Source organism: Diadema antillarum, unplaced genomic scaffold (genome assembly GCF_040938485.1).
Source record: "Diadema antillarum isolate AM-2024a unplaced genomic scaffold, OU_Dant_1.0 seq00000248_RagTag, whole genome shotgun sequence".
Taxonomy (NCBI): Eukaryota; Metazoa; Echinodermata; class Echinoidea; order Diadematoida; family Diadematidae; genus Diadema; species Diadema antillarum.
The window spans coordinates 2,366,610-2,394,368 of NW_027271292.1; the positions used below are offsets into that span (position 1 = coordinate 2,366,610).

The 27,759-nt window shown below is 37.5% G+C and overlaps 1 protein-coding gene across 1 annotated transcript; it reads right to left on the reverse strand.

The window, feature by feature from the left end:
- Positions 1-4,441: 4,441 nt before the first annotated feature.
- Positions 4,442-27,224, reverse strand: LOC139729625 (isoleucine--tRNA ligase, mitochondrial-like). Its single transcript, XM_071640551.1, has 21 exons — positions 27,045-27,224; positions 24,009-24,131; positions 23,117-23,276; positions 21,066-21,138; positions 20,588-20,663; positions 19,244-19,293; positions 16,938-17,047; positions 16,108-16,314; positions 15,196-15,365; positions 14,536-14,626; positions 13,713-13,864; positions 12,731-12,891; positions 11,790-11,892; positions 11,037-11,127; positions 10,290-10,398; positions 9,584-9,686; positions 8,231-8,595; positions 7,230-7,378; positions 5,668-5,858; positions 4,971-5,121; positions 4,442-4,587 (listed from the first exon to the last, which is right to left on the reverse strand). Exons 1-21 carry the CDS (start codon positions 27,222-27,224, stop codon positions 4,442-4,444), a joined length of 2,961 nt encoding a protein of 986 aa, XP_071496652.1.
- Between the last annotated feature and the right edge of the window lie 535 nt (positions 27,225-27,759).

A 27,759-nucleotide genomic window follows, 5' to 3' on the forward strand; every position in this document is an offset into this window, starting at 1 on the left:
CTTTTTGTCGTATCAATCACGGTGCTATTCATCTCCCTCAACCCGTTCTCTACGAGATTCTATCATCCTCATAGGCTTTGTGTTGGATCAAACACGTTCCAGTAGTTAATGAGTTACTCCTGTTCATTCTCGGGGCGTTCGCTCCCCTCGTTGTCAAGTTAATCTTATCCTTAACTTTCTAATGCAAGGGCGAGGCAGTCTATGCAACAGCGACTGAATTTGGGGTTACTGGCCCTGAGATTATGAACAGACGCATTTCAAAGCCATTATTCGACTGACATTGGAAAAGGACATTGTCATGAAAGGTCTAAGAGAAAGAAAAAAAGATTATTCGCCAGGAACTCTCAGAAATAACAAGTTTTTGAAAACAAGAGTTGTGAACAAAAATTGAGCTTCACATAAAGCTTCCGACTGTTACAAACATCAATTAGGAACAAAACAAGCCTTGGGGCATTGACAGATTGAGGCGTCTTCATTTAGTCGCCGTGATCAGCACTTTTCATTTCGCAGACGACGTTCTGTGTATCCAGGGCTGAATAGGAGGTGAACTTGTCTGATGATCCTATTATATCAGTGAATGGACATCGTGGAACATTTAGGCCAATCCTGGCGTTTAGTCAGTGTGTGTCAATTTGTGGCCGGATGTGGTTGAACTTGGGAGGTTTGATTCTGATCTCGAATCCGAATATCTTTTCGGAATGAATCTTCAGCCCTCAGCGTGCATCATTCTTTCTCTCTTGTTATATTTCTTTTTAAGTGAAGTGGGTGGGGCAGGGGTTTCCCCTCCATCGATCAATGTGAGTGTGCGACAAACATGACGCAACATATTACCAGTACGTGCACTGCATTACCTCCTGATACCTTGTCCAGCTAGATACACACAAACTGGGGCTCACTCCGCTTCACTTGTGAATGCACGATCACGTTCAGTCTAGTCTCTGTCCCAGACTCGTAACTCATCCCTAGCACGTTCCCTCTGTTTTGATCACTAACTGAAGAATGTGAAAATCAAATATTGAGTCTGAAGTGTATGTTCTGATCCTTGCAATGTAAGGTACAAAATTAATGTTCAAGAAGCACAATTATGCGAGAAGTGGCCTTGACCACGACCACTTCATGGTGTAGTCAAGTTGCCTATTCAATAGTGACAAAGTTATGTTAGTGCAAGAGACCATTTGCCAATGCCAGTAAGATTTGTTTTCAGGTTGCTTTTCAGGTGCAAAACGTCGAGTTCTCCTTTGTCTACAGTTTGTTGCTAACAAGTTACATGTAAACGTCTGCGCTGTTTTCTATCATTGCACACTCATTGTACACGATGTACTTTTCCCGTCATCACTTCACTATTTTACTTTTCCTATCCTCTTCTTGGATGAGTGGATTCAAACATTTTAAACTATAATTTCAGCTAGCCCTAGCAGGTTTAGGGCACTCTATAACTCAACATGAGATGTCTGCATGGCATCCAAAGATGGGCCAAAAGTCCTGTTTTCATGCATTTTGTGCCGGTGAGAATGTTTGTGTTCACAAGCTGCACTTTTTAATCATTTCAGAAAATGCATGCCTAAGAGTTTCTGAGAGAACGTGCTTCACTAAGACCAAACCAAGACAAATTTTCAGTGCAATTGACTCCCTTGGTCTCCATCCAAGGCGTTTTTATTAAAAGTAAACCAGTGTCTTGCATGATTGATCTTTAATCAATGTTTATGATGTATATTGTACATTTCACACATAATTTTACATGGATGATATATTGTTGTATTACATACGTTTTAAAGTAAGACATATTTATTGGAAAAGAGAATATTGCTGTTTCTGTCAATCCTTCAAAACTTTGAACATTAAAAAAAAAAAGATGAAATAAAATGTTCCTAAATGTCTATGATTTTTCAAGACTTATTTCTCATTTTGCTGTTTCTGACTTGGGTGTCTCCAAACTCCTGTATCATAAAAGAAAGCTGTGTTGAGGACTTTGAATGTCATACACAGGCATCAAAGGTAAAAACAGAGAACACACAAAACACAACTTAATTGCAAAAATAAAAAAATATCCCCTGCAAAACAAAACAAAAAAACAATAGATTTGTACCAGTACAGTCTACACAAAGTAAGCTCCGCTTACAAAGTTGACTTTTGAAAAGGATATTTTTTTTCCCAAAAAAAAACTATACAATGATCTGTAGTTTACATGAACTTGCAGGGTATCTTTATCTACTTGCACCAATTCAGAATGAGTTCTTTTCAGATGGAACCTTTAAGACAATCACTACACAAAGTAAGCTCCGCTTATAAAGTTGACTTTTGAAAAGGAGATATTTGTTTACCTAAACTTCACAATGATCTGTAGTTTACATGAACTTGCACGGTATCTTTATCTATTTGCACCAAGTCAGAATGAGTTCTTTTCAGATGAAACCTATAAGGCAATCACCACTTTCACTTGTATCATTCAATTACAGTAGAATTGTAAAATAAGAAAGATTATTGTTTGAAAATCAATTCATCTGACATTTCTTTATACACTACATTGGACTAAAAATTATTGTATTAATTATCTGTATATATTATCTGTATATAGGTCTTTCTAAAACAAGATTACATGAGAGGCAACACTCCGCATATTTATAAAAAACATCAGAGCTGCAAGATTTTATACAATCTGTTGTTCATGACAGAAGAAGAATGCATCTTTTTACTGAAACCAGACAAGTCTATGATAATATGAGCCCTTTCCATTCAATGCACATTAACACCATCTTGAATGTTGCTGGATGAACAATAAACTGTATTACATTCATTTCCTACAGACTCTCGGAAGTCATAATTCCATAATACAATGTAATACAGAATGGTGATATTTGTTCACATTTGAAGTGCATACAGATGTCCCATCTTAACATTTTGTACTTCAAATCCACTATCACAGTTCCCTGGAGATTTGTCAGAAAGAATGAGGGGTTAGAGTAAAATGCAGGATCTGTGTGTTCTGAATAGAAACAAACCTTGTTATGACGAGGAACCCAAAACCACGACAATTACATGTGCATCTTGTAATATCAAGTTTCTAACTATATCAGCGTATAAACACAAATAAATAAAGTATATACACTTGGGGCCTACAAAATCGCCTTGACATAACAGGGGTTTTTTAATATCAAACCTTATAATGAGGTCTCACTGTATAGCCCTGTGTCATTCTTCACAATGTACCTAATGTAGCCTGTGATCACATGACACAATTTAGGGACAAGTCTGATTTATGTGCACCATCTTCTTCACTCCAAACTTGACAGGGACGAGGCAAATGGACTTCACGCCCTGGTTTTGGACTAAATTGTTATCAGGTTTAGGGATGCAAACAGACCCACAAAGTTCGAAGAGACATGCAGGTCAACAATGACATAAACCATTCACTTTGCATTTCTCCTACCATGAAATTCATTGTATTCACTAGTTGTTCAACATAACTGTTGAATGATATCATTTCAAAATCAAAATATAGAATTAACACAAGCCATCATCCATGGCATAGCATCATCATCAACCCGTTGAGGACAGGCTGATATTACTACAACACACATTTCCCATAGACACCTGCCCGAGTATACTCGGGACTCGTCTTCAATGAGTTGCTCAAACACATACCAGGTAAATATGAAGTGAAAGGGAAAGACAATTCAGTTTTCAGTACTGTACAGAAAGTCTTGCACTTACATGAATTGATTTTCATATCTAATAGACCCGACAGGTCAGTCAATTTGTTACACGACATCAACCCACAGCTCATCAAAGCCGGGTGTCCCATGTGCTCACTCTATGGAGAACTACCTAATTGGCAGTAATGGGTTGACACATGGCAGATGGGGGAGAATGATTTATGTGTGGTGTCTTGTATAACTTGACCCCTTGACCCTTTAAGTTCACTGCACAGTAATGAGAGGAGTACCCAAACGAACTTACACATCATCATTCATAAACATTACTTTTTTGATGAGTTTGAATGCAAAAAACCAATATAACCCATTTTTATCAACTTGATATATTTGAGATTAAAGGTGCCAAAAAACAAAGAAAGTAATCAAAATATATGTGATGATTTAAATAACATCTTCAAAAATATTTCAATGTGTGACAAGAGTGGTATCATTGATAACATTTGATTTTTCTGCTTGATGATGACTTCACTTTCAAAATTCTGAAACTGGCATTTATCTGTTTTTGCTTTCAAACTCCTCGTTTACAGATAATCACTCTGTCTACATGTTAGAAACAAATGAAAACTTGTTCATAACCTCTTGCTATAGCACTAAACCGACCACCCAATCAACATGCCATGAAAACATGAAGACAGATAAAAATCTCTTTATTATAGCACATGCTCCATCAGTCAATAACATTACTTGTCCCTTACCAATAGACTGGGACAAATATTGCATGCATAGTTTCATTCCCAGCCGTCTGATAGTGCATCCGTGCAGCGTACACACAGCTGGTTTGCTTCGCGTGATGTGTGCTTCCTACATCGTACACATCGGAAGTGAGCTGCAGGCTGTATCACAAGTCTACATGACACTTGCTCTGTGGAGTTTTCTGCAAGAAAAAGACAAAAATATTATCGTTTACTTAATCGCTTCAGCAATCAAGGAAATAAAAGGGATAATTTGTCCCGATAATAATTTTCACAATTGTTGGTAACTAGGAAATTGATACGAAGTACAGAATAGGAGGAATTTATGATTCAAACATTGAAGACACAATGTATTCAAAGTATTACTTAGATAATTTTATATGCAAAGGGAATTATGATATTCTGAGAAGGGGGAGGGGGGTTTCTCAATTAAAGAAAAATATACACATCAACATCAACAGTGAAGCTTTATAACTTTTTCCAAGATTTGAAATTATCTTCACAAGCACATTTCCGAAAACCTTGAAACCAGCAGACTGAAAATCAAGCAGTGAGTCAAAGTTACCTTTGCTGGGCAGTGTAAGATTTGCATCTACAATCTGGCAAGGTGAAGAGTTGTTGGTCTCAGATGGCATTTCCATGGCAACCGAGGTAAATGAAGACATCAAGAACTCACAGAGATTGGACTCACAGCTGGTCTCATCTTCTTGTAGACTCTATGAAGCAGAAAACAGTAACCATAGATGTATCACTGAGAAACCCAAGTATGTAATTCCAATTCAAAGGCAGACATTGTGATAAACAAATAGACACATCAAAGATCACCTTTAGGGTGTGTGTGAGACAGGAACTCTACATTACTGCCAATATAACAAAATCATTTCACTGAAATATGATACATGTGGCATAATTTGTTTCTTTTTATACCCCTTGCCTGAGTAGAAACTAGAGCACGCACTTTAGGGCGTCTTACATACAAACCTAAAAAATGTGCAGCTTGAACTCCCAAGTTCATTGACCCTACTGCCAAAATATTGACAATCCTTCATAAAATCCACAAAAATTGCTGGATCACTACCAATATTTAATCATCTGTTACTTGTGTCACTCTATATCTTTCCTATAATTTTCATCTAAATCCGTTTGAAACCTTTTTGAGTCATTTTGTACACGGACAAACCAACCAAAAAACGCCCCCCAAAAAGCACATAACCTCCTCCCTCGGCGGAGGTAATAATATTATTATTAACTGCAAATCTGACCTGTAAAAGGCTGAGAAGAGGGAGGTCTTGAGTACACAGGGTTACATCATACTCTCGGCTTTTAGGGGCATGGATGGCAGCGTGGAATGTCTCCCGTAGGACGGCGAGGGCGTCCCACTGCTGAGCAAGTCTTGGCTGATGCCAGTCTGGGTCACATAAAAACCAGCCTTCCTTAAACACACTCCTCGTCTCTGGTACAGTATAGTGAAGACAGAAAACAAATTTAACGTCAACATATCAGCTACCTCTGCTGGTGAAGCACTACAATCATATTGTGCAGAAATAGCAGCTGTATCAAAATTGGAACACACACACAGGCACACAAACAATACCAAACAAAATGGAGAGATGATAAAACAAAGAACTTGGTATACACTTTGAATATTGCACTTATCTCAGGCAGACATAATATGAAATGCACATAGGACCAAAATACTGTAAGTATGCGAGACCTGATTGTCTGGGATCATTAGATAGAGTATATCAATTTCTGACAGAGCATTACTGAACACATAGCTAGGTTTTATTTCTTTAATGTCATGCCAGTAGATCATAATCAATAAATAATTGTGCCATATTGCGAGATTAGGTAGTCAAAATTTACTCAATAGACAACTGTGGTTTCATAGACCCCTACACAAATAACAAAATGTCTCAACAAACAAACAAAAAACAAACAAACAAACAAATGCATATGATAAGGGGGAAATGGCATGAAAGCTTAGCAACAGGAGGCAATTAAATCTTTAAGTTCCCAAGTACTTGGCCTACTTAGCCAAGCTTTTCATCAGCATTTACTCATCCATCTAGAAGTTGACCTAATTGTAAAGATAGCAAGCCCACTCAGGTGTAGCAATGTGCCTCAGTCCAACAGGAAGGCCACAGTCACACAATAGGGATTTGGGGATTACATAAGCTCTATTCACTGACAATTTCATTGACAATTTAGTTTCTAGACACCAAAGCTATTAAAATCAGCAAAGAAAGTATTCCAGCATGTGTGCCATTCAGTGAACAAAGTAATTATAATGATAATGAATAACATTTATAAAGCGCTTAATACTGATGTTTCTAAGCGCATCATTCTGGAAAAAAAAAAAGTATGACATGAAAGTAAAATACAGCATTATGCACATATTATGATACAACGACAGCAACAACAACAACAGAATTAAGGTTGTGTAAACAGATAAGTTTTCAACAATGACTTGAACCTATCAACATTTTCAGCATTACGAACATAAAGAAGGAGGTTATTCCAAAGAAATGGGGAAATAACAGAAAAGGCCCTATCACCAAAAAAGTATAGTACCAGTATTAGTGTTAACGTGTTGAAGATGAGACCTGAGTATACTAGGGCAAATGTCTATGGGAAATGCGTGTTGGAGCAAAATCAGCCTGTCCTATAAAACGGGTTAACCCATCGAGGACGGACAGATTTTGCTACAACACACATTTCCCATAGACACCTGCCCGAGTATACTCGGGACTCGTCTTCAACGGGTTAAGAAATCAAAGGAAAAGGCCGTCCAAGTGAAAGTCTCTCCAGGTCTCCATCTCACCTCCATGCTGTTGTGAGTAGTGTAGATAGACTTCCTCCGCTAAGTGAGGGACTATGGGAGCTAGTGACCTCGCCATGACCTCTAACATGTGATGCAGCACAGTCTGACAGGAGCGTCTACCCTCGCTATCTGCTCGCTCACTGTACAACCTGTCCAAACACCAGGAGGTTATCACACAACATGTAATGACTTCAAAAATTCCTCATGTACTTTCTGGATAACACTGAAAGAGTTCTCTTTCACCCTCACATATCTCTACACTTTGGTTTGCACATGAGATCAAGTGATTACTTAAAACATGTACACTTATTAGCAATATTCAAAGATAGATGTACATTGTCATAATTTTGTGCACTTTGAAAAAAAAAAGCAATATTAATACAAACCTTCACTCATTTCTGTCATTCCAAAGCAATATTCAAAGGGAGAAAACCTTAATATTTACAATAAAGGATGTGACAATGCATTTTTTTTCCACTTGCAAATAGTTATAATTTAATATAAATAGAAAAAAAACATTGTACTTGGACATTTTTCTTTAAACAAACTACCTCTATCTTGTATAAACTACAATTTTTATATGGCAAACTAGCATTTGATAAATCTTTTATACATCTCAGGTATTCATATTGGAAATCTCATCCAACTTCCAAGCTTGTAATAAATAGCAAATATCCCTGAAAAGGAAAAAAAAAAGCAATTTGTTCATCCCGATTGATTTGAGTATCAAGAAAGCTTGGAAATACACAGAGCATTTCATTTTTATAAATGGAGATACAATTTTGCAATATTCTTGCAATGATATAATACATTATGATGTTAACTTGACAATGATCACCTCACCCAGTTTTCCGATTCTGAATTATAGCAGTTGATTGAAAATCAAAGAGATATTTGTCACTTTATCCACAGATTTGTAAAGGGCCTCTAAGAAAGAATCAACCGCTGTTTCTTCAAAACACATGACAAGAATATTTGCAGAAGGTCAGTTCAATCCTCACCTATCTTTGACAGTCTCAAGGTAGAATGATGAGATCTTGTTGTGAACAAGGTCTGTGGCCATCCTCGTTACCTCACTGAACTCATATTCCTCATAGGCCCTGGTCACGTGACCCCCGTACTCGAACAGCTGATGAAGCAGATAGCAATCAAGGGGTCGAAGTTCACCGTGATCACGGAGCTCAAGACCGGGGTCGAAATCATACAGGTTTCCCAGGAAGTAGCGGAATGTGTTGCGGAGTTTGAGGACAGTTTGATTGGTCATGGCAAATAACTCTGGGCTGACGTGGATACGACTGGACCATTCCGAATCAGCCATGCGCCATCGCAGAACGTCTGCACCGTACGCAGGTTCTTTTTTCTTGTCCTGAAGAGGAGAAATATCCAGGGAAAGCATTTAGGGCATCTTATCTTGAAAATGAGCTACTGAAATGCACACATTTTTATGGGCACAAGAAGAAAGGACTGCTTGATATGAATCTGTGACAACCAATAAATGTAGTGTAAAAGTGTAAATACTTAGACTCACAGACTCTAAATTACATGTTAACTCTCCTTCTGGTTGATATGTTTTACTTCTTCTGTAAGAGAACATGCTCAATAATTCATACACATTCCTAAAGCTGAAGTTTAGATGTTGTGTGTGAGAACAGCAATTGCAAACAGAAAACTTCTGTTTGTCTTATGATCTTCCCATCCTAAAGAAATTCTTTGCAAAGGATACATTTTACATCATGTATTAAGACATTTCACTTCCACTCACAAAAAGCAATATCAAACTATGTAAACTATCATCATGATTTCAAAAATAACAAACTCTAGGTAAACAAAGGCTACACACAAGCTGCGGTCACACTGGCAAAAGATCATGAAGTTTAAGATCGCAATTTTGAATAAATATCTTGAAGTTTTGCCAGTGTGAATGCAAACTTCCCACAAAACTTCTTGCAAAACTTCCCACTCAAACTAGGTAAGTTTCCGAGCCCTCCGCCAATCATCTAAATCTTTTGACAGCGTGAATGCTAGGAACTGAATTTTCATGAAGTTTGTCACGTGACCAGGTCACCAGCTGTTTGCGGGCGGTGCCTGCGAAGTGCACAGTCATTGTGATGTACGGGTGTGCATTGTTATGTCACAATCATTACCAGTCAGACAGCGTACTCTTCCTTCTTTATTGCGCACACGCACCAGTGACTCAAACTTTGAGACCTTCGAGATCGCAAAGTTTGGCTGCCAGCGTGGACAGACGACCAAAGATCGCAAAGACTTTGTGATCTTTTGCCAGTGTGACCACGGCTTGTATGTATCTTTTGAATTCACCTGTGTTAACATAAATTTCCAAGCAGATGTCGTACCTTTCCTCCACTCACAATGATGTCAGGGTCTACAACATTGCCCAGAGATTTGGACATCTTGCGTCCTTCGGCATCAAGAGCAAATCCATGGACCAGCACTGCCCTGGAAGATCAAAACATGTGGCGATTTGTTATAACCATGATTAACACAAGAGCAATAAACAAAACAAAACAAAACAAAACAAAAACGCTGTCACTTAAATTCATCTTTAATTTTGCAAAGACAATGAATACTGAATTGCTGCCATTCATTTGAGGTTAATATAAAAAGCTTTATGCTTCTCAAGAAGATTTTTTTTTTTGTCTAAAACAAAATGAATCACTGCTGTTTCTGTTCACAAGATTTTAAAAAAAAGGTTTGATGATGTTAGCATTCATTTTGTCCATTCAATTATTTTTAAGTCAACATAAAATGAAACAAATGTTACTTCAAATTACAGATACAGAGCTATTTGTAAAAAAAGCTATAGATACACATTTACATTAGAGGAAAGAAAAATACCATTCCAAATCATCTGTCATGATGCATGCCTACAGATATTCACTCATTGGAAGGGACAAACCCATTATAGAGAAGAAACATCTCATCAAAAGAAGAGATAGTCAAAGCATATATACCTCAAAATCTTCCACTGTCTTTTTCTGTTAACCTGGTCAAATAAAGTTAGCTCATGGTTACTGGGGTGCGCCCAACTTCCCCACCCACCTGTAAGGGGCTGTCCCTCTGGCTGCTACACTGGTGAGAAGACTGGTCTGGAACCACGCCCCATACTGGTCCTCGCCTTCCAGGTAAACATCTGCTTGCTTCCCACAGTCTGGTAGATTATGCACCACATGGAGGAAGGCCAAAAAATAATATATTTTTTACTTGAGGATGATATGGCAAATCCTTTGGTGTCAAACATGTATGTGTTTTCTGCCACTAAACATCAACTCTATCTTTTGTTATCAGTTATAACTATATGACAATATAATCAAACCCAAAACAAAAGTATTCCTTACCTTGTTCATTGTATACCTACAATGAAATATTCCTCCACATCCTCCACATACTTTGGTCATTTGGTACACAAGGCAAATGTGGAGCATTCCATAAAATATGTTTCACATAATCACTGCAGGTGTATGACAGCAGGACTGTAAACCACCTCAAAGGAACAGTACCTCCAAGGACTAACAGCTGTAAACCAGCATAATGTATTATGCAGTATCCTGAAAGTAATACATTATACATCTTTAATAAATCTAAGCACAATATACATGTACAAGATATCACAGTATACCAAGGTTTCTCCAGTCATCAATCAATGTACATATTCTGCTTTCTCCCATGAATTATTACGCTTCATTATTTTTTCATTAAAAGAATAAAATGTGGTTTGCAGATATAGAATCACAAACATAAGTTGAACCCCTCCTCCCCCCCCCCCTGCAAAAAAAGAAGAAATCCTACCACTTAACACATGTGACCAGGAGGAGCCACTGTCAAACCAAATATCCAAGATGTCTTGACCAACTTCTATGTCTTCTAGCCGGAGGCCACACTAATGTACAGATGAACAGAAGAGAGATGAAAAAATGGTTCAAATCTTGGGTATAAAAATTTTGATAGTCACATGGAAAACATGGATTAAACAGAAAGAGAACACATTAAAAACACATATAATACAATATAATTAAACATATAATTAAAAACAAATATAATAATAATATAACACATGTAATATACAACTTTTCACTTTATTTACTACAGAGGATTACCCTTTCTTCTGCATCTTCTATTTGTTGTTGTGCTTTTGTTTTTTTTTGCTTTTGGTTTTTTTGCTGCATCTAGCAAATTTTGGTTAGTGTTAAGCACTTGTGTCGGGAAAATGATTTGATATCTTAATGTTCACCAGTATTGTAGAGTAGGGGGGTGTTTCATAAAGCTGTTCGTTAAGTTACGAGCAACTTACGAGCGACTGGTGATCAGTTCTTGTGCTGAATTATGGAAATTCTGATAAGTATAGCACATCAGAACTGATCACCAGTCGCTCGTAAGTTGTTCGTAACTTAACGAACAGCTTTATGAAACAGGGCCTAGATGTGACACTGCTCCACCCTTTCTGTGCTAGGGACTTTAGACAGTGTGTACAACATTATGGGGTTTTCTGTGTCATTCAGCACTCACAGCACAAAAAGATTTAAACATCAACCCCATACATACCTTCTCCACAATGCTCTGTGGAAGCAATTTGCTTTTCTCTAGTGTCCACCAACAGTCACTCCCATGATGCCTCACCAGCTTGGTCACATGACTCACTGATTCACTGTGATATATGCAGAAAAGGAGGATTATGATTGGCCATCAAATGATGTGCATAGGGTGGATATTTGGTAGTGTGATGAGTGATAATATGATATGAAATATTACACCAAAAATCACTATTTCATACGACAAATCAACATTGCTGATGTACTGACAATACTCTACTACCATCATACACATCAAGATCAATGATGCAACTATTAAAGCCAAGAGATATAATCATCAATGCATGACCACTGACAAAGAGATTTGAAACACATAAAATTGTGATGAAAGTGATTTTCGTGATGGTCATAATCATTGTAGTGATTAGGTCATATCATATTGAAACAGTGTAGCCAAACCTGTCTTTGGTTGTTATTTGATGCTAGCAATTGACACAATAAAAATGATGATACTAATTTTGATGATGAAAGTGGTGATGGTGATAACAATGTTGATGATGATGATGATAATGACAGTTGTGATGGCAGTCACTCTGCTGATAAGGATGATAATTACATCACTCTGCTGATAAGGATGATAATTAAGGATGATAATTACATCAAAGACACAAAACTTTAAAACAAAATTTTTTTGAAGTACCATACAGAGACAAGGTACACATCATATACTGTAGACCTACTACCTGAATTTTTTATGTGCACAAAACTTTCACAGATATCATGAGAAGTTGCGATTTATGAAAGTAAAACCTAGGGCAAAGTTTTTGTCTATGTAATCAAGTTTATGTAGTAAACTCACAATTTTGTCTGCTGTGAAAAAGGTTGTCATTTCCAATTCATGAAAGATTCTGGCTTTACAGTATACTGCCCTCTATTGATATGAGCTGTACTCACTCTGTCAGTATGGGTTCATCAGTGTGCTTGTTGTAGAAGACTGGAATGGGCACACCCCAGACCCTCTGTCTAGATATACACCAAAAGGTCCTAGCAGCAAGCTGGTGCCTCATAGTGGATCTCCCATAGGATGGACGCATGTCCACCTCTTCCAAACATGCCTGGATCAAAGAGATTGGTAGAAACACTCACACATCGGAATAGTAGTGATAGTGGCTCCTGGACCCATGTACAATGCCTGTTTTAAACATTCACAGGTTCCATTGATCTAAAAATGCTATATTCTGAAAGTCATCTAAATATCACTGTTCCTCTCAGTGAATTATGCTGACAGGTCATAGTCTGATGCATCATGACCGCGATGACAAAGATTATCATTGTCTCTAATCATATGTAACAAAAGGTATCAGGTTAAAAAAAAAAAGAAGAACAGAACGGCCATATCAAGTCTCAACACAAAAGGGTTATCATCATTGACTAATTGGTATACAATATGTGGCTTACGTAGTAGGTCAGAAGCATACATTTTATCCAGTTGAATACGAGTCCCGAGAATGCTTGGGTAGGTGTCAATGAGAAATGCGTGTTGTAGCAAAATCAATCTGTCCTCAACGGGTTAATAATTTTCTGAACTTGTGCCGATACATATCAAGGATATTGACCAAATGACTTATGAATGCCTTTTCATCTTTGTCAGTCAAACACCCATGTCGCAGTAACCTCATCACAATGTATTATGGTGATATCATTGGCTACAAAAGAAGCTAAACTGATTATAAATGACAAAGCTGTCATACTACATCAATATGTAGTAGAGATGTGCAAACCACATATACAAACAAACAAACAAACAAACAAATAGAAATAAATATTATTCTAAACAAGATATTTGGCAGTCAAACAGTTCTGTCTGTGACGGCAAATGATTTTTTAATATTCTTTTTAATTTAGGATAACTGATGGACAAACTGAAGCAGCTTACAGACGCAGCATCTCTGAGTGCTGAGGTATCAATAAACCATTGTTTACTGGCCCTGACGATGACTGGTTTCTTGGTCCGCCAGTCGTAAGGGTAGCTGTGTTCATAGTCCTCCTTGTGCAGCAAATGATTGGTGGATTCCAGGATGCCAATTACTGAGGGATAAAGAGAAGGAAAAAAGTGATAACTTTTGATATTTCCAATAGTTAATTTCATTGTTCATTCTATAAGGCATATACAATGCCATTTTAAGATAAGCTACAAAGAGACTGGAGCATGATCCCACAAACACCTCTTCATGTACAGTAGTCCTAATTTCCTTCTTTTTCTAGTGCTTGATGAAGGCACACAATTCATGTCTCTCATCCATCCAAGTCTTGTACTCACTATCATCATCATCATCAGCAGCAGCAGCAGAAGCAGCATCAACATCATCATCAACATCATCACTATCATCATCACCAACATCTACATCACGGTCAACATCACCATCATCATCACCATCATCTACATCACTGTTATCATCGCCATAACCATCATCACCACCATCATTACACACATAATCACTATCATGGCCATCATCACCATCACCACCATCAACATCACCATCAACATTAACATCATTATCATCATCATCACCACCATTTTCATCACTGTCATCACCATCATCATCAACATCACCATCATCAGCATCAACATCGTAATATCCTCATCATCATCAACATCACCATCATCAGCATCAACATCATAAATATCATCATCATCATCAAATTACTCTTGGCAATTTGAATTAACCCCCATGATTGAAATTGAAGCATGGATTTACCTGTATCATTGGCATCATGAAGAACATTTTTTCCTCTTAGTTCTTCCTGGATATCACTGGTGTAGAAACCTTCATCATCAACTCTGCAATCCTACAGATTTTGAGAAAGAAGAAAATTGAGATGTGTTTTCAACATGCATATCATGTAATGGACAGATATGCAATTCAGCCATGGACAGCTGCATCACTTAACCCTTGACTAGTCTCCAGTATACTCGGACAGGTGTCCACGGGAAACGTACTATGTTATAGCAAAGTCAGTTCGTCTTCAACAGGTTAAAAAATCCAAACCGCCAGAACTTTTAGCTTATCTGAAAGCATATTGATTACCCTACCAATCCATTTCCTAACCCCCCCCCCCCAAAAAAAAAAGAGATAAAAGGTAAGTGACAGCCTTTCCTGTATCCTAAGCATACTGAGAAATGAAAAACCTTACAGAGTGATAACATTGAGCTACAATATTCAAACCCATCACCTCCTAAATACATGATGCCTACATGTCATAGGGTCAAAATGGAATCTAAGACTCAACTACTACAGCAGTCATCACATTGGGCATCCCGCATAAAGGGGTCATTTTTGCTACTCATGGCCTATCCCGATTATGTAATGAGTACTGTATTTGCATGTCATAGGTTGATACCAGAATCTAAGACTCACTACTCTCAGACCGTGCTGAATGGCCACCCCGTAGTCTTCAGCTCCGTGGGCTGGGGCTGTGTGGACCAGACCGGTGCCCATTCCCATCTTCACATGGCTTGCTGGTAAGAGGGGCACACAACGATGAGACTCCATGGGATGGAGAAGGGAACAGTCCTTCAGTGCTTCACCTACATAAGAGGATTTATGTCGCATCAGATCATTTTTGCATCAGTTGACCTTAGAAGAAAGTAGGAAGTTTCCTGACATATGCACGTCTCCATTACGTGTATATGGCAGTCCTTCTCGCATTACAGAATTATGTGATAATATAGATCATACCTTGTGAAGTACATACATAAAGATTTTTTTTTTCCTATGTTGAATCAGGTATCACCCTGTCTCTGAAGGTGGTAGATACCACCCCTTGCCTAAGACAAACGGACAAACAGACAAAGATAGTTTCAACCATGAAGCACACTTGTCAATCAGGGCAGAAAATTGAAGAAAAAAATCAAGAATAGGTGCATTATTATATGCAAACTATTCACAATTTATAAAATATGATCCTGTTACAAATAAAAAAAAATCTTAAGTTTTAGTAACAGTCACAGGATTTACCTTAAATCAAACTTTCTACAGCCAAAACTTTATGGCACAAAATATGATGATTAATGACATTACCCCTACCCCCCCCCCCCCCCATAGTCACAAAACAAAAGTGATTTTGACATGTAGTCCTCAGGCGCATTTGATATAACTGTGAGGTAAGCTTTACACATCCATTTATTACAGCTCTACATAATTTGTGAGTTTATGCATGCTGTGTGTCTGTGTATGTGTGCTGTGAAAGTTGCTAGAAATTCTAAATCAAACATTGGCTAAAAGTGAGCAACATTAAAAATTCTTGCATCACTCCCCAAATGTCTCTACCTGGAAATGTTGAAATGACCCTCAACTCTTGACCCAAGGTTCTTTGCAGCTCTGCTATGCTGTCAGCAGCCACAATCAGCCTATCAGATGACCCGATACATTCAAACAGACAGTAGTCCCTTGACGGCATGAAACAGACTGCCTGATTGGATGGAATGGTCCACGGGGTCGTCGTCCAGATCACGACTGAGACATCATCCTTCTTGCCTGCAAAATCAAGAGGGCGATGTGAAGAAAGGATTCTGAGACAGTGGCTGGCCAGTCTGTTTGTTAGGAATACTGTGGTCTTCTTTTTTAGTCTTTCTACTTTTCATTGAAATAGTCTACAATCGCTAAACTTCCTGTCAATGCAATCTGTCAAAACCAAAACATATGGCAATAGTGCCTTCTCAGCATCTGCCTCTATTCTCTAGAACTCCCTATCTACATAAATATCCAAAATACATTCATTTGTCATATTCAACCCTGTTCTTAAGGCTTAGCTCTTTTCACAAATGCAACATACTAATTACTGCACTGTTATACATTTCTACGACTTGGGCACAACTTGCATGTAAAGCACATAGAAAACTAATTAGTAAATATTACACACTACAATATTACTCACAATTACTATCATTATTATTACTCAAGTACTTGGGCACATTGTGGAAAAAGCTTATCTTGAATAATAGATACATATGTATCATACAAAGCTTGGCTTGGGTGAAGCCAATAATATTAATAGATTAGACTACATAACACGGCATGTTAACAATTTGCCCTTCTCTTGGGCTACATTTCAGCGAATGCAGCATGATGCTCACTGGCCTACTTGAGATGTATCTTACCGATCACCTCAGCCAGCTGGTGTGATGGTGTCTGGATGGGGAACTTGACATAGATAGATGGTGAGATATGATGAGGGTTGTACTCCAATTCAGCCTCTGCCAAAGCAGTTCTAGACATAAACAGACAATCAAGACTTATATTGTGACTTTCTGTCTACATGTATCACTTTAATCAGATACAGATACTCACAGTAAAAGAGGTAAAATTACAGAAAGAAGAAAATAATCATGAGCAATACACAGTCTCCATCACAGTATGAACAAGCCATACCAGCCAATGTGGACTTAAAGCATAAAACTGAAACAAAACGAACAGGAATATTAAATGAGAACAAAATTTGAAGAAACCATTGACAGATAATCCTTAAATGCTAGAATCGACACTATGCAAAGTTTGTTTTCAAATATTAGGTTACACCACAGATTTTCACCAAATATTTTGTATTTGTTGTAAAAAATTCTTATCAAGGTAGTGATGGTCCATGTCGAAAGAGACTGTAGCAAGATGTCAAATCTATTCAAGGGTTCCATATTATCGAAATTCAAAGTGGCTAATGAATTACACAACTTGGTATTATAAGAACAATCTTTCATGACTTCTTCAGTGCATAAGCTCAAACTCATTTTCACATGAGTATCATGACCATGTTTTCAAAGTCTTCACATCAAGTAAATTTCTGAATCACAGTTTGACCTCAATTATCCGGCCATGTCGGGACCAGCGCTCATCCGGATAAGCGAATTGGCCAAATATGGGAGACACAATGTTAATGTATATAGCTGCCGTCCAAGCTGCCGTCCCAGTGCACTGGCAGCTAGGCAGGTAGTGTACCCTGCAATGGTGGTGTAATCTATGCTAGCCTGCACATGCACTGGCAAGGTTTATGATGTGACAATGCTGTGTGTTGTGTCTGCACTCCTAATTTTTCTGTTAGCTTTCTCAATGACTGATCGCGATATGGCCTCGACAACGCCGTGACTTACTGACAAGTTTTCCATTCATATTCTTATGGTGAATTTATAGATCATGACTGCTTACTTTTACGATGATAATGTGTGTGAATTTATGTTAGTTCTGTCAGGAATATTGTAGTAGGTAAATCGTGTGAGTTTTGTAGAAATTTTAATTGAGTTTAAAGTCACTGTTTTTTCTCAATGTTTGGATGAAAAAAAAGTCCTTCACTGCGTGAACGCATCCAGATGATAGAGATTTCCGGATATAAGGAGGCCAGATAATTGAGGTCGAATTGTAATGCAATGCTTTCTCATATTGAGCACATCAACTGAAACAGATATGTACAAACATGTTCTACTTTGCAATTTTTTACATTCATTTCTACCATAATCAGCAAGTGCTTACATTCAATGTAGCCAAACACAATTACTGTACTCTTAAAATAACGCTCATGCATTGCACAAAACCCAAACAGGCACAGCAGAAGCACAGACGTCCTGTAAACAGGGTGCTCAAAAAAAAAAGAGAGGCATATTTGTGTCCCATTATTCAAGGGCACAAATGCATACCTTTACACCAGAGTTTATTATGAGCAGAGTCCAAACAACCTAGAGTCCCAGCACACACTACAATAAATGCACGTGAATGATGGTCACTGAAGTGAGTAAAACAGGGTTGCTGCTTTTTTTATGTTTCAAATACCACAAGTGTGGTCAATAAAAGGACTGTGTGAGATGAAAAAAGATAGGCGAGTTGAAAGTCGTTGAGAAAGGAGTTTTTGCTTTTGTTTTTTTCTGGAAAGTTAACTCTAAGTAAAACTAATATACCAGGTTGTTAGATTTTTGCTAGAGTATTCTCCTCCCCCCCACCCTTACAATGAACAATTCTGCTCTGAATTAATCTTGCAGTAAAAGAATATGCCCTTCCCCTTGAATTTCTACTCAACTATCTTCTTTCATCCAAACAGTTCTTTTAAGGTCTACAGCACATGGTCCTACGGTAAAACATTTGATCCACTTTAATCACCTTTTAATCTAGAAGGTCGCACAAATTGTGGTTTAGTTTCCCGATTGGCTTTATTGTTGTTAATTGTTTTGGGTGCTAAGTTGTTTGTTGCTTGTTGTCATGGTCTTTTACTGTGCTTTGGGGTACCACACTGTTTCCAACAGGTTTCACACGTAAAACACAACAAACATTGACAAATTTTTTTCAGAGACACAAAACAACCCCAGGTATAAATTACTGGTAAACAGCAAATTTTGGGTAGAGAATGCTAAAAACAATAAAATACTGGCCATCATGTGGGAACAGGCCAATCAGAATGAGGGTAACAGAGTGTATGGACACAAACCTGGAAGATGGTGACCAGTTGACTGGCTTCAAATCTCTGTAGATGTAACCCTAGACAACAAAATGGAGAGAATAATAGCGCATCAAATATGTAGTATGTCTACTGTAAGAGAGACATGCTTGATTATAACTCATGCAGGATCAACCACGACTATCCCACTGCTGGGTCTACAAGGACATGCACATTTCACTTTGTATCACAAAATTGAAATATCTTCAACAGGAGAATTAATAGATTAAAGGTACTGTTTACCATTGGTAGCAGTGTTTTAAATAATGTTTGAGATATCACATTTAATGCATATGTGTAGGTCAGTTGTATCACAAAACATCGTACCATGTAACAATTTTGCAACAAAGCCTAAAATACAAGGAGATATCATTATTTTTCTCAATAAACCATAACTGTAGACGGTTTAGACTAGAAACATTTTACTTCAAGTATTGTTCACATTTTGTATATTTAACATCGATTATACAGATTCAACTTTTTACATTGGTTGTTTCTATTCCTAACTCACATTATAGAACTATTTTGAAGGACTAAAGCTGGGTTTTTTTTTCATCTGCAAATAGTAAATTATGCTTTTAAGGTTGTAACACTCCACAAATTGTCACCGAGTTCCATACGACGACAATCAATTGTAATCAATAATCAATCATAGCTAGCTTATTTGTCTTTATCAGCCGATCACAGACAACCCATAGCTGGTTAGAAGATAAGAGAAGTTTACTTTTGATAGCAAAGAGGTAATCCTCCGGGGACTATGTGACCCAGAATCAAGGGAACCTGATGAAAACTGACAGAAAAGATATAAAGTTCAATTATCCTTTTCTCCAGCATATGCCATTCTATTTTTAGCAGGTGGCCGGTTACATAAAATGTTTGTTTGTTTTTCTCTTCCTCTTTTTCTTTATTTTACATCATTAGTCAAGTGGACTTAAAACTTTGCATACACACAACATAGAAATAAAAGAACAAGATGCTATTAATTTTCCTGATTTGGGGGAAAAAAAAATTTAAGGTTTGTGATGTCAAAATTTGTACATGTATGTCTGTGGTCAGCGATATTATGACAGTTATCATCATAATTAACTTTACCATCATAATTAACTTTACCATCGAGTAGCGGATCCAGGGGGTGCCCCCCTTTATTTTTTGGTTTGTAAAAACAAAAGAAATAAAAAGAAAAAAAGGGGAGGGACTGCGTTCGCCCCTCCTATAATTTTGTAAAGGCGCCCCCTCTTTACAGAATTCCTGGATTCGCCCCTGCCATCACACTCATTAGCGTTGATATTACTATTCTTTTTTTTTTTTTTTAAGATATCCGGATGTAATACTCACCTTACGATACATGTCATGAAAGAGTTCAAGTTGCATTGCTTCAAATTCTCTATCAAAGGTGTAGTAGCAATTGCTCCTAGGAAAACACAAAAGAAATATTTTTTACAATCAGTGTTGATGTAAATGCATTGTTAGAGATTTGTAGAACCTGTGTTAGGAACACACACACACACATACACACAGACACACACACACAGACACACACATAATTAATCAAGAAGGAGAAAAAACTGGTGGCCACTGCACAGTGGACAGGAGGCTACTATGTAAGGGGAGGGGGGGGGGGGGTAGTATCCGTATACGACAGGTGACCACTATAGACAGGTGACCACTAAGGCAGGTGTGGATGGTACATATTTCAAAATGAAATTATGTGTGTTTTAACATATCACATCTAAACAGTACGATAGGAAAAATCATTTCATCTGTAGAAGAGGTGTTTCTTTGAAAGTACAAATGTTAACATCCAAATTCTCACCAATCTGCCATGACTCCCCATCTCTTGAAAGCACGCATCTGTGTCTTGATGGCCTTCTTGGCAAATTCTCTGGCTGAAGTGAATAAAACAATCATTAATAGCACATTGGCAGAAAGTATGTTATCATATTTCTGATATCACTGTTTTTCACATTTGACTCTTTGGCATGTCAAAATGCTAAGGTACTTTTCTTAACTTCTCTTTGTGATGCAACAATAACACAAAGGTATATGATGTTCTTTGAAGTAATAATGTAAAAAGAAAACTCTGTGATTTCACAAAAGCAATGTGATGCAGCTGATGGAAATAGCCTTGTTGCTGATCTCTCTAATCACTGAACAGTGGTTTGGAGATATTCTGAAGACACAAGCTAAAGAAAATTAAAACCCAAAGAGAAATGTAGATTGAGTGAAAGCAGCAACATTAGTAGAACACATCGGTGAAAGTTTGAGGAAAATTGGACAATCGATGCAAAAGTTATGAATTTTTAAAGTTTTGGTGTTGAAACCACTGGATGAGGAGACTACTAGAGGTTATGATGTCATGTGTGGACATCAATATAAAGAAATATAAAAGGAATTCCATAAGATTTCATTTTTCATGAAATTTACACATTCCATCAACTTGATACTGACATATGTTAAGAGCAATAATCATTCCCCCTGCTTTCTGAAAGTGGTTAGTCAAGTGCTCTTTCATCATACTAGAAAAGTGAAAGCATGTTGAATTTGAAACGAAATGTTTGTTTAGCAATGGCTTCAATATCCCACTGCAACTTCCCCCCTAGAAGAAAACAAAAACAAAAACAAGGCAAATGTCAAGTGATGTCTCATTGCCTACATAAAGGATTATCATAGTTATTGATTAGATTGTTTTTCAATGTAAGTTCATCGACCTTTCCCAAATTCAGTAATATTCCAACTTGACTGGCATCTATAGGTGATGGACCTATGGTGTGAATTTAGTGGTTGTAGCTCAAAGCTGTGGAAAGTTATTGAGAGTATATAAAAATGCTATGCATAGAGTGTTTATCAGATAAAGTTCATTGACCTTTGAACATGCCAGAATTCACTAATATTCAAACTTGATTCGCAACTTTATGTGACGTACCCGTGGTGTGAATTTTGTGGTCATAGCTCAACACTGTGGAAAGTTATTAAGTACACCATCATACTATGTGTACAGTGCTTATCAACCCAATTCATTGACCATTTGACCATTGAACTTGTCGAACTTCACCGATTTTCGTACATAACCCGCATCTTTAGGTGTCCTACTTGTGTTGTGAGTTTCGTGGTCATAGCTCGAACCCATCAAAAGTTACTGAGAGTACATCACAAAATTGAGAGTTCAGTGCTTATCAGGGAAAGTTCATTGACCTTTTGACCATTGTCAGATTTCACCCACATTTGAACTTGAATGGCATTTTCAGATTTTGAATCAGGTGGTGTGCATTTGGAGGTCATAGCTCAAAGCTGTGGAAGGTTATAGAGAGTACACCAAATTGTTGATGACAAAAACAACAACAAAGACAGAGAAGTGATGGCTATGTCTCGCTTCCGTTACACAGGCATGACAAAAGATTAAAAACTGAAAAGCAATTCTAGGTTTTCACTGTGAACCACTGAAACACTAGGTGTTTATGATATTGACAAACTATGTTTTGGTATGTTACTAATACTATGTTGTCCTTTGGAAGATACAGTATTCATCCATCCACCTTATCCATTCATTCATTCATTCATTCATTCATTCATTCATTCATTCATTCATTCATTCATTCATTCATTCATTCATTCATTCATTCATTCATTCATTCATTCATTCATTCATTCATTCATTCATTCATTCATTCATTCATTCATTCATTCATTCATTCATTCATTCATTCATTCATTCATTCATTCATTCATTCATTCATTCATTCATTCATTCATTTCTTCATTCACTCATTCATTCATTCATTCACCTCTTTCTTTCCTTATTCATTAATCCACTCATTCACTAATTTCTGCAATAACCCACTCCAAGGCTTCAAGTCATCCAATCACCTCTACATCTTATATCCTGAGGCGATAGCTTGCGAAAGTCTTCCTGCGACTCAGTCAGTGCTTTGAGCTCTATGGGCAGGCCGTGGCAGTCCCATCCTGGCACGTAGTGCACCTTGTAGCCTTGCATCAGCTTGTAGCGGTTGATGATGTCCTTCAGTATCTACAGAAGCAGATAACAGTGTTGAGGTAATAATCCCTAATTCCATATCCTGGCTTCACATCTTATTGATTTGTATGTAAGAATTCTGAAATCAGTAGCACTATCAATTACTTTTAAACATTTCAACAACCTTAAGATGATGCTAAATCATCACAGTTGAACGAAAAATGATATTGACTGCTTTTATATAGATTGAGTCATGCATGATTTCATGTGCTCGCAGGGATCATACAACAGGTTTACATCTGAAAATGAGAGGTCATCCCACGAGACTGACATCCATGAGTAATACAGTCCACGAGTTCGACATTGCAAACAGGTCCATGAGTCATACAGCTCACGAGTCAGACAGCCCATTAGTTCTACACTTGGCAAATAAAGCCCATGAGTTCGACACTAGGTAAAAACAGCTCACAAGTTCAGAAGATACATGTACAACACGGGGCTTAATGTGTTGGTCTCGTGGGCCTTGTTTGCTTAGTGTCGAACTCATGGGCTGTATGACTTGTGAGCTGTGTGACTCGTGGGCATTATGACTTGTGGGTGTCAGTCTCGTAAAATGATCCCCTGGGGCCTATAAAACCAGTCATGCCCCTCACAGTAGGTAAGACTTCTTCATCATGTCATTCAAAATCTACTGATGCCTGAAACTTAGAGAAGCTATGAAACACCCATATTTTACCTAATTAGAGAAGTTTGAGAATCCAATTTATATACAAATGTAGTTCTTACCTTGTTGAGGGCATGCCCAACATGTGGGTCTCCATTGGCATAGGGTGGCCCATCATGCAGGACAAACTGATCTTCTTTCGATTCATTCCTCTGCCATGAGTACAAGTCATCAAATTTACAGGCCTGCAGAATGGGGTGGTGATGGGAAAGGGATTGAGCTAAAAATTTAGACACATATGAAAATGGTTTTCTCTGGAACTCAGAAGTACTATTTACAATTTTTAAAAAAAAATCTACTGTTTGCCCTCACTGCTAATATTTACCATGGTTTTCTATAATAAGTAAAATGATACAGAGTAGATCACATCAACTAGAGGTCACTCAACACTTCCACAATTTCACAAAAAGAGAAAAGGGTTATTAATGGCAAATAATGTATAAAATAATAAAGTACTTTGGAGCCTGCATACTATATAATACCCCTATATGAATAAAAATGGTACATTTGTGACCATGCATCACAAAACAAACAAAAAGTTGCACACACTGATTTTGCGTGAGGACTGAAAATAAGTGAAATGGGTCAACCTGGCCGATCTTGACTTTTTCATAGTTTCTGAAAGAGCAAGTCTTCTTTTACATTATGCTAAAATTTGGGGTCATTAAACGGGCGGGAAAGTGTGTATTTTAACAGTTTATCTTGAACATTTTTGGTAGAATAGTGTGATTAGGTGTGTCTTTAGAGTCCCTTTTTCATTTCTGAAAAACCTTGTACACACTCTTCACTTTCAAATCTAATAACTTTTGAAAGGATAGTGTTACTGCTTTGAAAGTTGGAATTAATTATGGACAGAATGTGTTAATGAGGTATGCTTAATTTCACTTTAATCTGATAATCCCTTTGTTGTTGTTACTCGCGTGGTTTACTTCCTGTTTTTTGTCCCATTCATCACACAGCAAGCACAGTTTGGTAAAGACTACAAAGTTGCAAGTGCTTGAATAGACACTGTACTTCAGAGCCTCTTTTCTCAGTTCACACTTTTCCTGAGTTTGTGCTTTCTTTCCAGTATTTAGATAGGTTTGGACAGTCCATATGATTTGAGTTATACATCATTTCAAAGCTTAAAGTCTGAACTTTCAGAATATGGTCTTAACTAAAAATTCATGTCTAAAGACTTTTTGTTTGTTTTGTGGTGCAGGGTCACATTTAATCATTCATTTATAGAGGCAATGAAATGCTTAATTGCAACTCAGACAGACAGGAACACTGCAACACTGCTACATGTATAATGGGACAGAATCCTGACAATTCAGAATGGAAGTGGAAACTTTAGTTTCAAAACAATAATAACTAAATTAGTATTCTCATTAGCAAAAGACATAGACTGTTGACCAGAATGTGTATGGTACAATAATCAGTGATAATGAAAAAGGAATTCACCAGCACCAGAACAAGCAGGCTTGAACTGTTGAAACAGATGTCACCAATGTCACCATAAATAAAAATACTGCGAGACAACCAAACAAGTTATAGAACCAACCAGCAGCAACCAGAAGTTGTATAGATCTAGATCTCTGTCTGATGAGCTAGAAGTTGCATGAAAATTCATTATATAAAGGGAGCATATAGATTTGGTTGAGACCTAACTTCAGGTTTCTAATATTTTTGGTGAGATAATGAGAAACATCTCATGAAATATGAAAGAGCATGTAATTCCAAGAGGGATTTAACGTTCATTTGATGTAAATCGGTTTTAAAATGGCCGAGATATCAAAAAAGAAAAAAGAAAAAAGAGCATTCCTAATAAAAAGCGGGACCCACCTTTCATTAGGATTGCTTTGTTTTACTTTGTTTTCGGATGTCTCAGCAATTCCAAAACCGATTTTCATCTAACAAACTTTGAATTCCTCTAAAAATGGTATGCTCTGTACTATTTCATACTGGACATAAGTGGTTTCTTGGTACCAGTATCTCACAAAAAGTTAAAAGCCCAATTCTCATCTCATCCAATACTAGATTAGGTGTCCCGGTTTGCGGCCGCATATTAAAGGGTTTTTCCACTCTGAAAAGTAAACTTGCAAATTGCTTTAATCCAGGTTATATCATACAGGTTGCTCACTTAGCAATTCAAGTTATTGTCACCATCGCAAGACCAATGTCCATCGTGATAATAAAAAAAGACCACGGCCGCGACCCGGTACAGCGTCTGCCGGTTCGTGACAGTGATAGCTTGGTTCACGGCCTGATGTACAATTCCTATGCGATAAGCGCGTGCTCCACGATCTTCTGCTGAATGCCTTCATTTGGCTTGCGAATGTTGCATAAGCGCCAAGTCCCATTACGAAAGCACATGAAAAGGGCTGGCATGCGTGCACTGAACACAAACAGGGATTGCAGTTGTGGCGGTGTTACTGTTGTCTTTCTCAGGTTTTTTGAATTTTTTTGATCGTAACATCCACTTACGGAAAAAAATGGTGGCCCACATCGGCTTGCGAAAGTTCTATTTCTATGTGAGGACATTTATTCAAAATCAAACAAAATTTAAACAAAAAAATCCAGTTTCTTAGACCTCTTGTTCCTTAACTGTGATATTAAGAAGTACTGAAAATGAAGTTTTGGATGCGAGATGTTGGCATTTAAGTGAGAATATTTCACTTTGGTTGGAGATTTTGCCCATGTCATCAGTTGATTTTTGTAGATAAGCAGTGTGTTAGTGAATGTGTGGTATACATGTATAGAGTGTGTCGCTGTTTCAGCGCTAATGCTGTAATTGCCGCGAACCAGTGCCTGGCCGCGAACTGGGATATTTACTCTATACAGATTACAATCCCTTTATTCAATTGCATGAACATGTTTGAAAGCAATTTCAGTTAGAATCGATCTAGTAATTACACTAAAGTTTATATCTTAACTAGATCTAGATCTAGTAGGTTTTACTAGACCCCTACACGTGTCACCTCCTCATTGCATTGCACATTAACTATATACACACAGCCTTGTCGCTGTACAGAAGTCGTCCGCACAGCGTCTGGTCGGGCTAATCAATTGCACATTGGAAATAACGCTGAAGTAAATATATGGGACTATCATCTTACTGTTTGAACCGCCTGTTCACGTTTTCCAGCTCCCCACAGTTCGAATGATGTGCTGGGCAGATTGAGAGTGTCACTGTACCTACTACTTTTGTGACGAATCCATGTTTGATGATACTTGATTAGACTCGATCGTTCTTTCAACCTGTATATCAACCGCGTGGCATCTTTGTAGAGCTGCATTTCACCTTGTCTTGAGGAGTTCAGGGCGGGCGTTCAGGGGCCTAAGGGCGCAGACATGTTAGGCTCGTTCACTATATTTCTTTGACTGGAGTAGAATAAATTCTCCAACATGTTAAAAAAAGAAAAAGAAATAAGGAATAAAAATATATGTTGTAATCTTATTCGGTTGGAAATTTACTTATATACAGATAGATGTGCATGATTTTCTATAAATAGTTACTCTTGAATTGAATACGTATTGTCCACAGATTACTCAAATTTCGACGACAACGAATCAAAAAAGTTTGATATAATTATATGCATACAAGTGGAGCCACAACCAGAGTGCCAGTATACTCAGTAATATAGGCCTAATTAGTACTCTGGCCACAACGATTGTAGCTCCAAGTACTTTTACACCAACAAACATTAAGACTATTTTCGAACCATGGAATTGAATTCGGGACGAAAAGATAATGACGGAAATTAATGGACAGTACGGAAGTTTTCCCCTTACTAAATTGTCTAGATAGAGCTATCTTCTTTTTCTTTTCTT

What these genes read in the sequence shown, in the direction of transcription:
- LOC139729625 (XM_071640551.1), bottom strand. Translation starts at nt 27,224, where the DNA reads ATGCAGCTCTACAAAGATGCCACGCGGTTGATATACAGGTTGAAAGAA. An exon ending in GGTCATTTCAACATTTCCAG is followed by an intron (nt 15,366 to 16,107) that starts GTAGAGACATTT and finishes CCTCTTATGTAG; the next exon opens with GTGAAGCACTGAAGGACTGT. An exon ending in TCTTACACTGCCCAGCAAAG is followed by an intron (nt 4,588 to 4,970) that starts GTAACTTTGACT and finishes TTTTTCTTGCAG; the next exon opens with AAAACTCCACAGAGCAAGTG.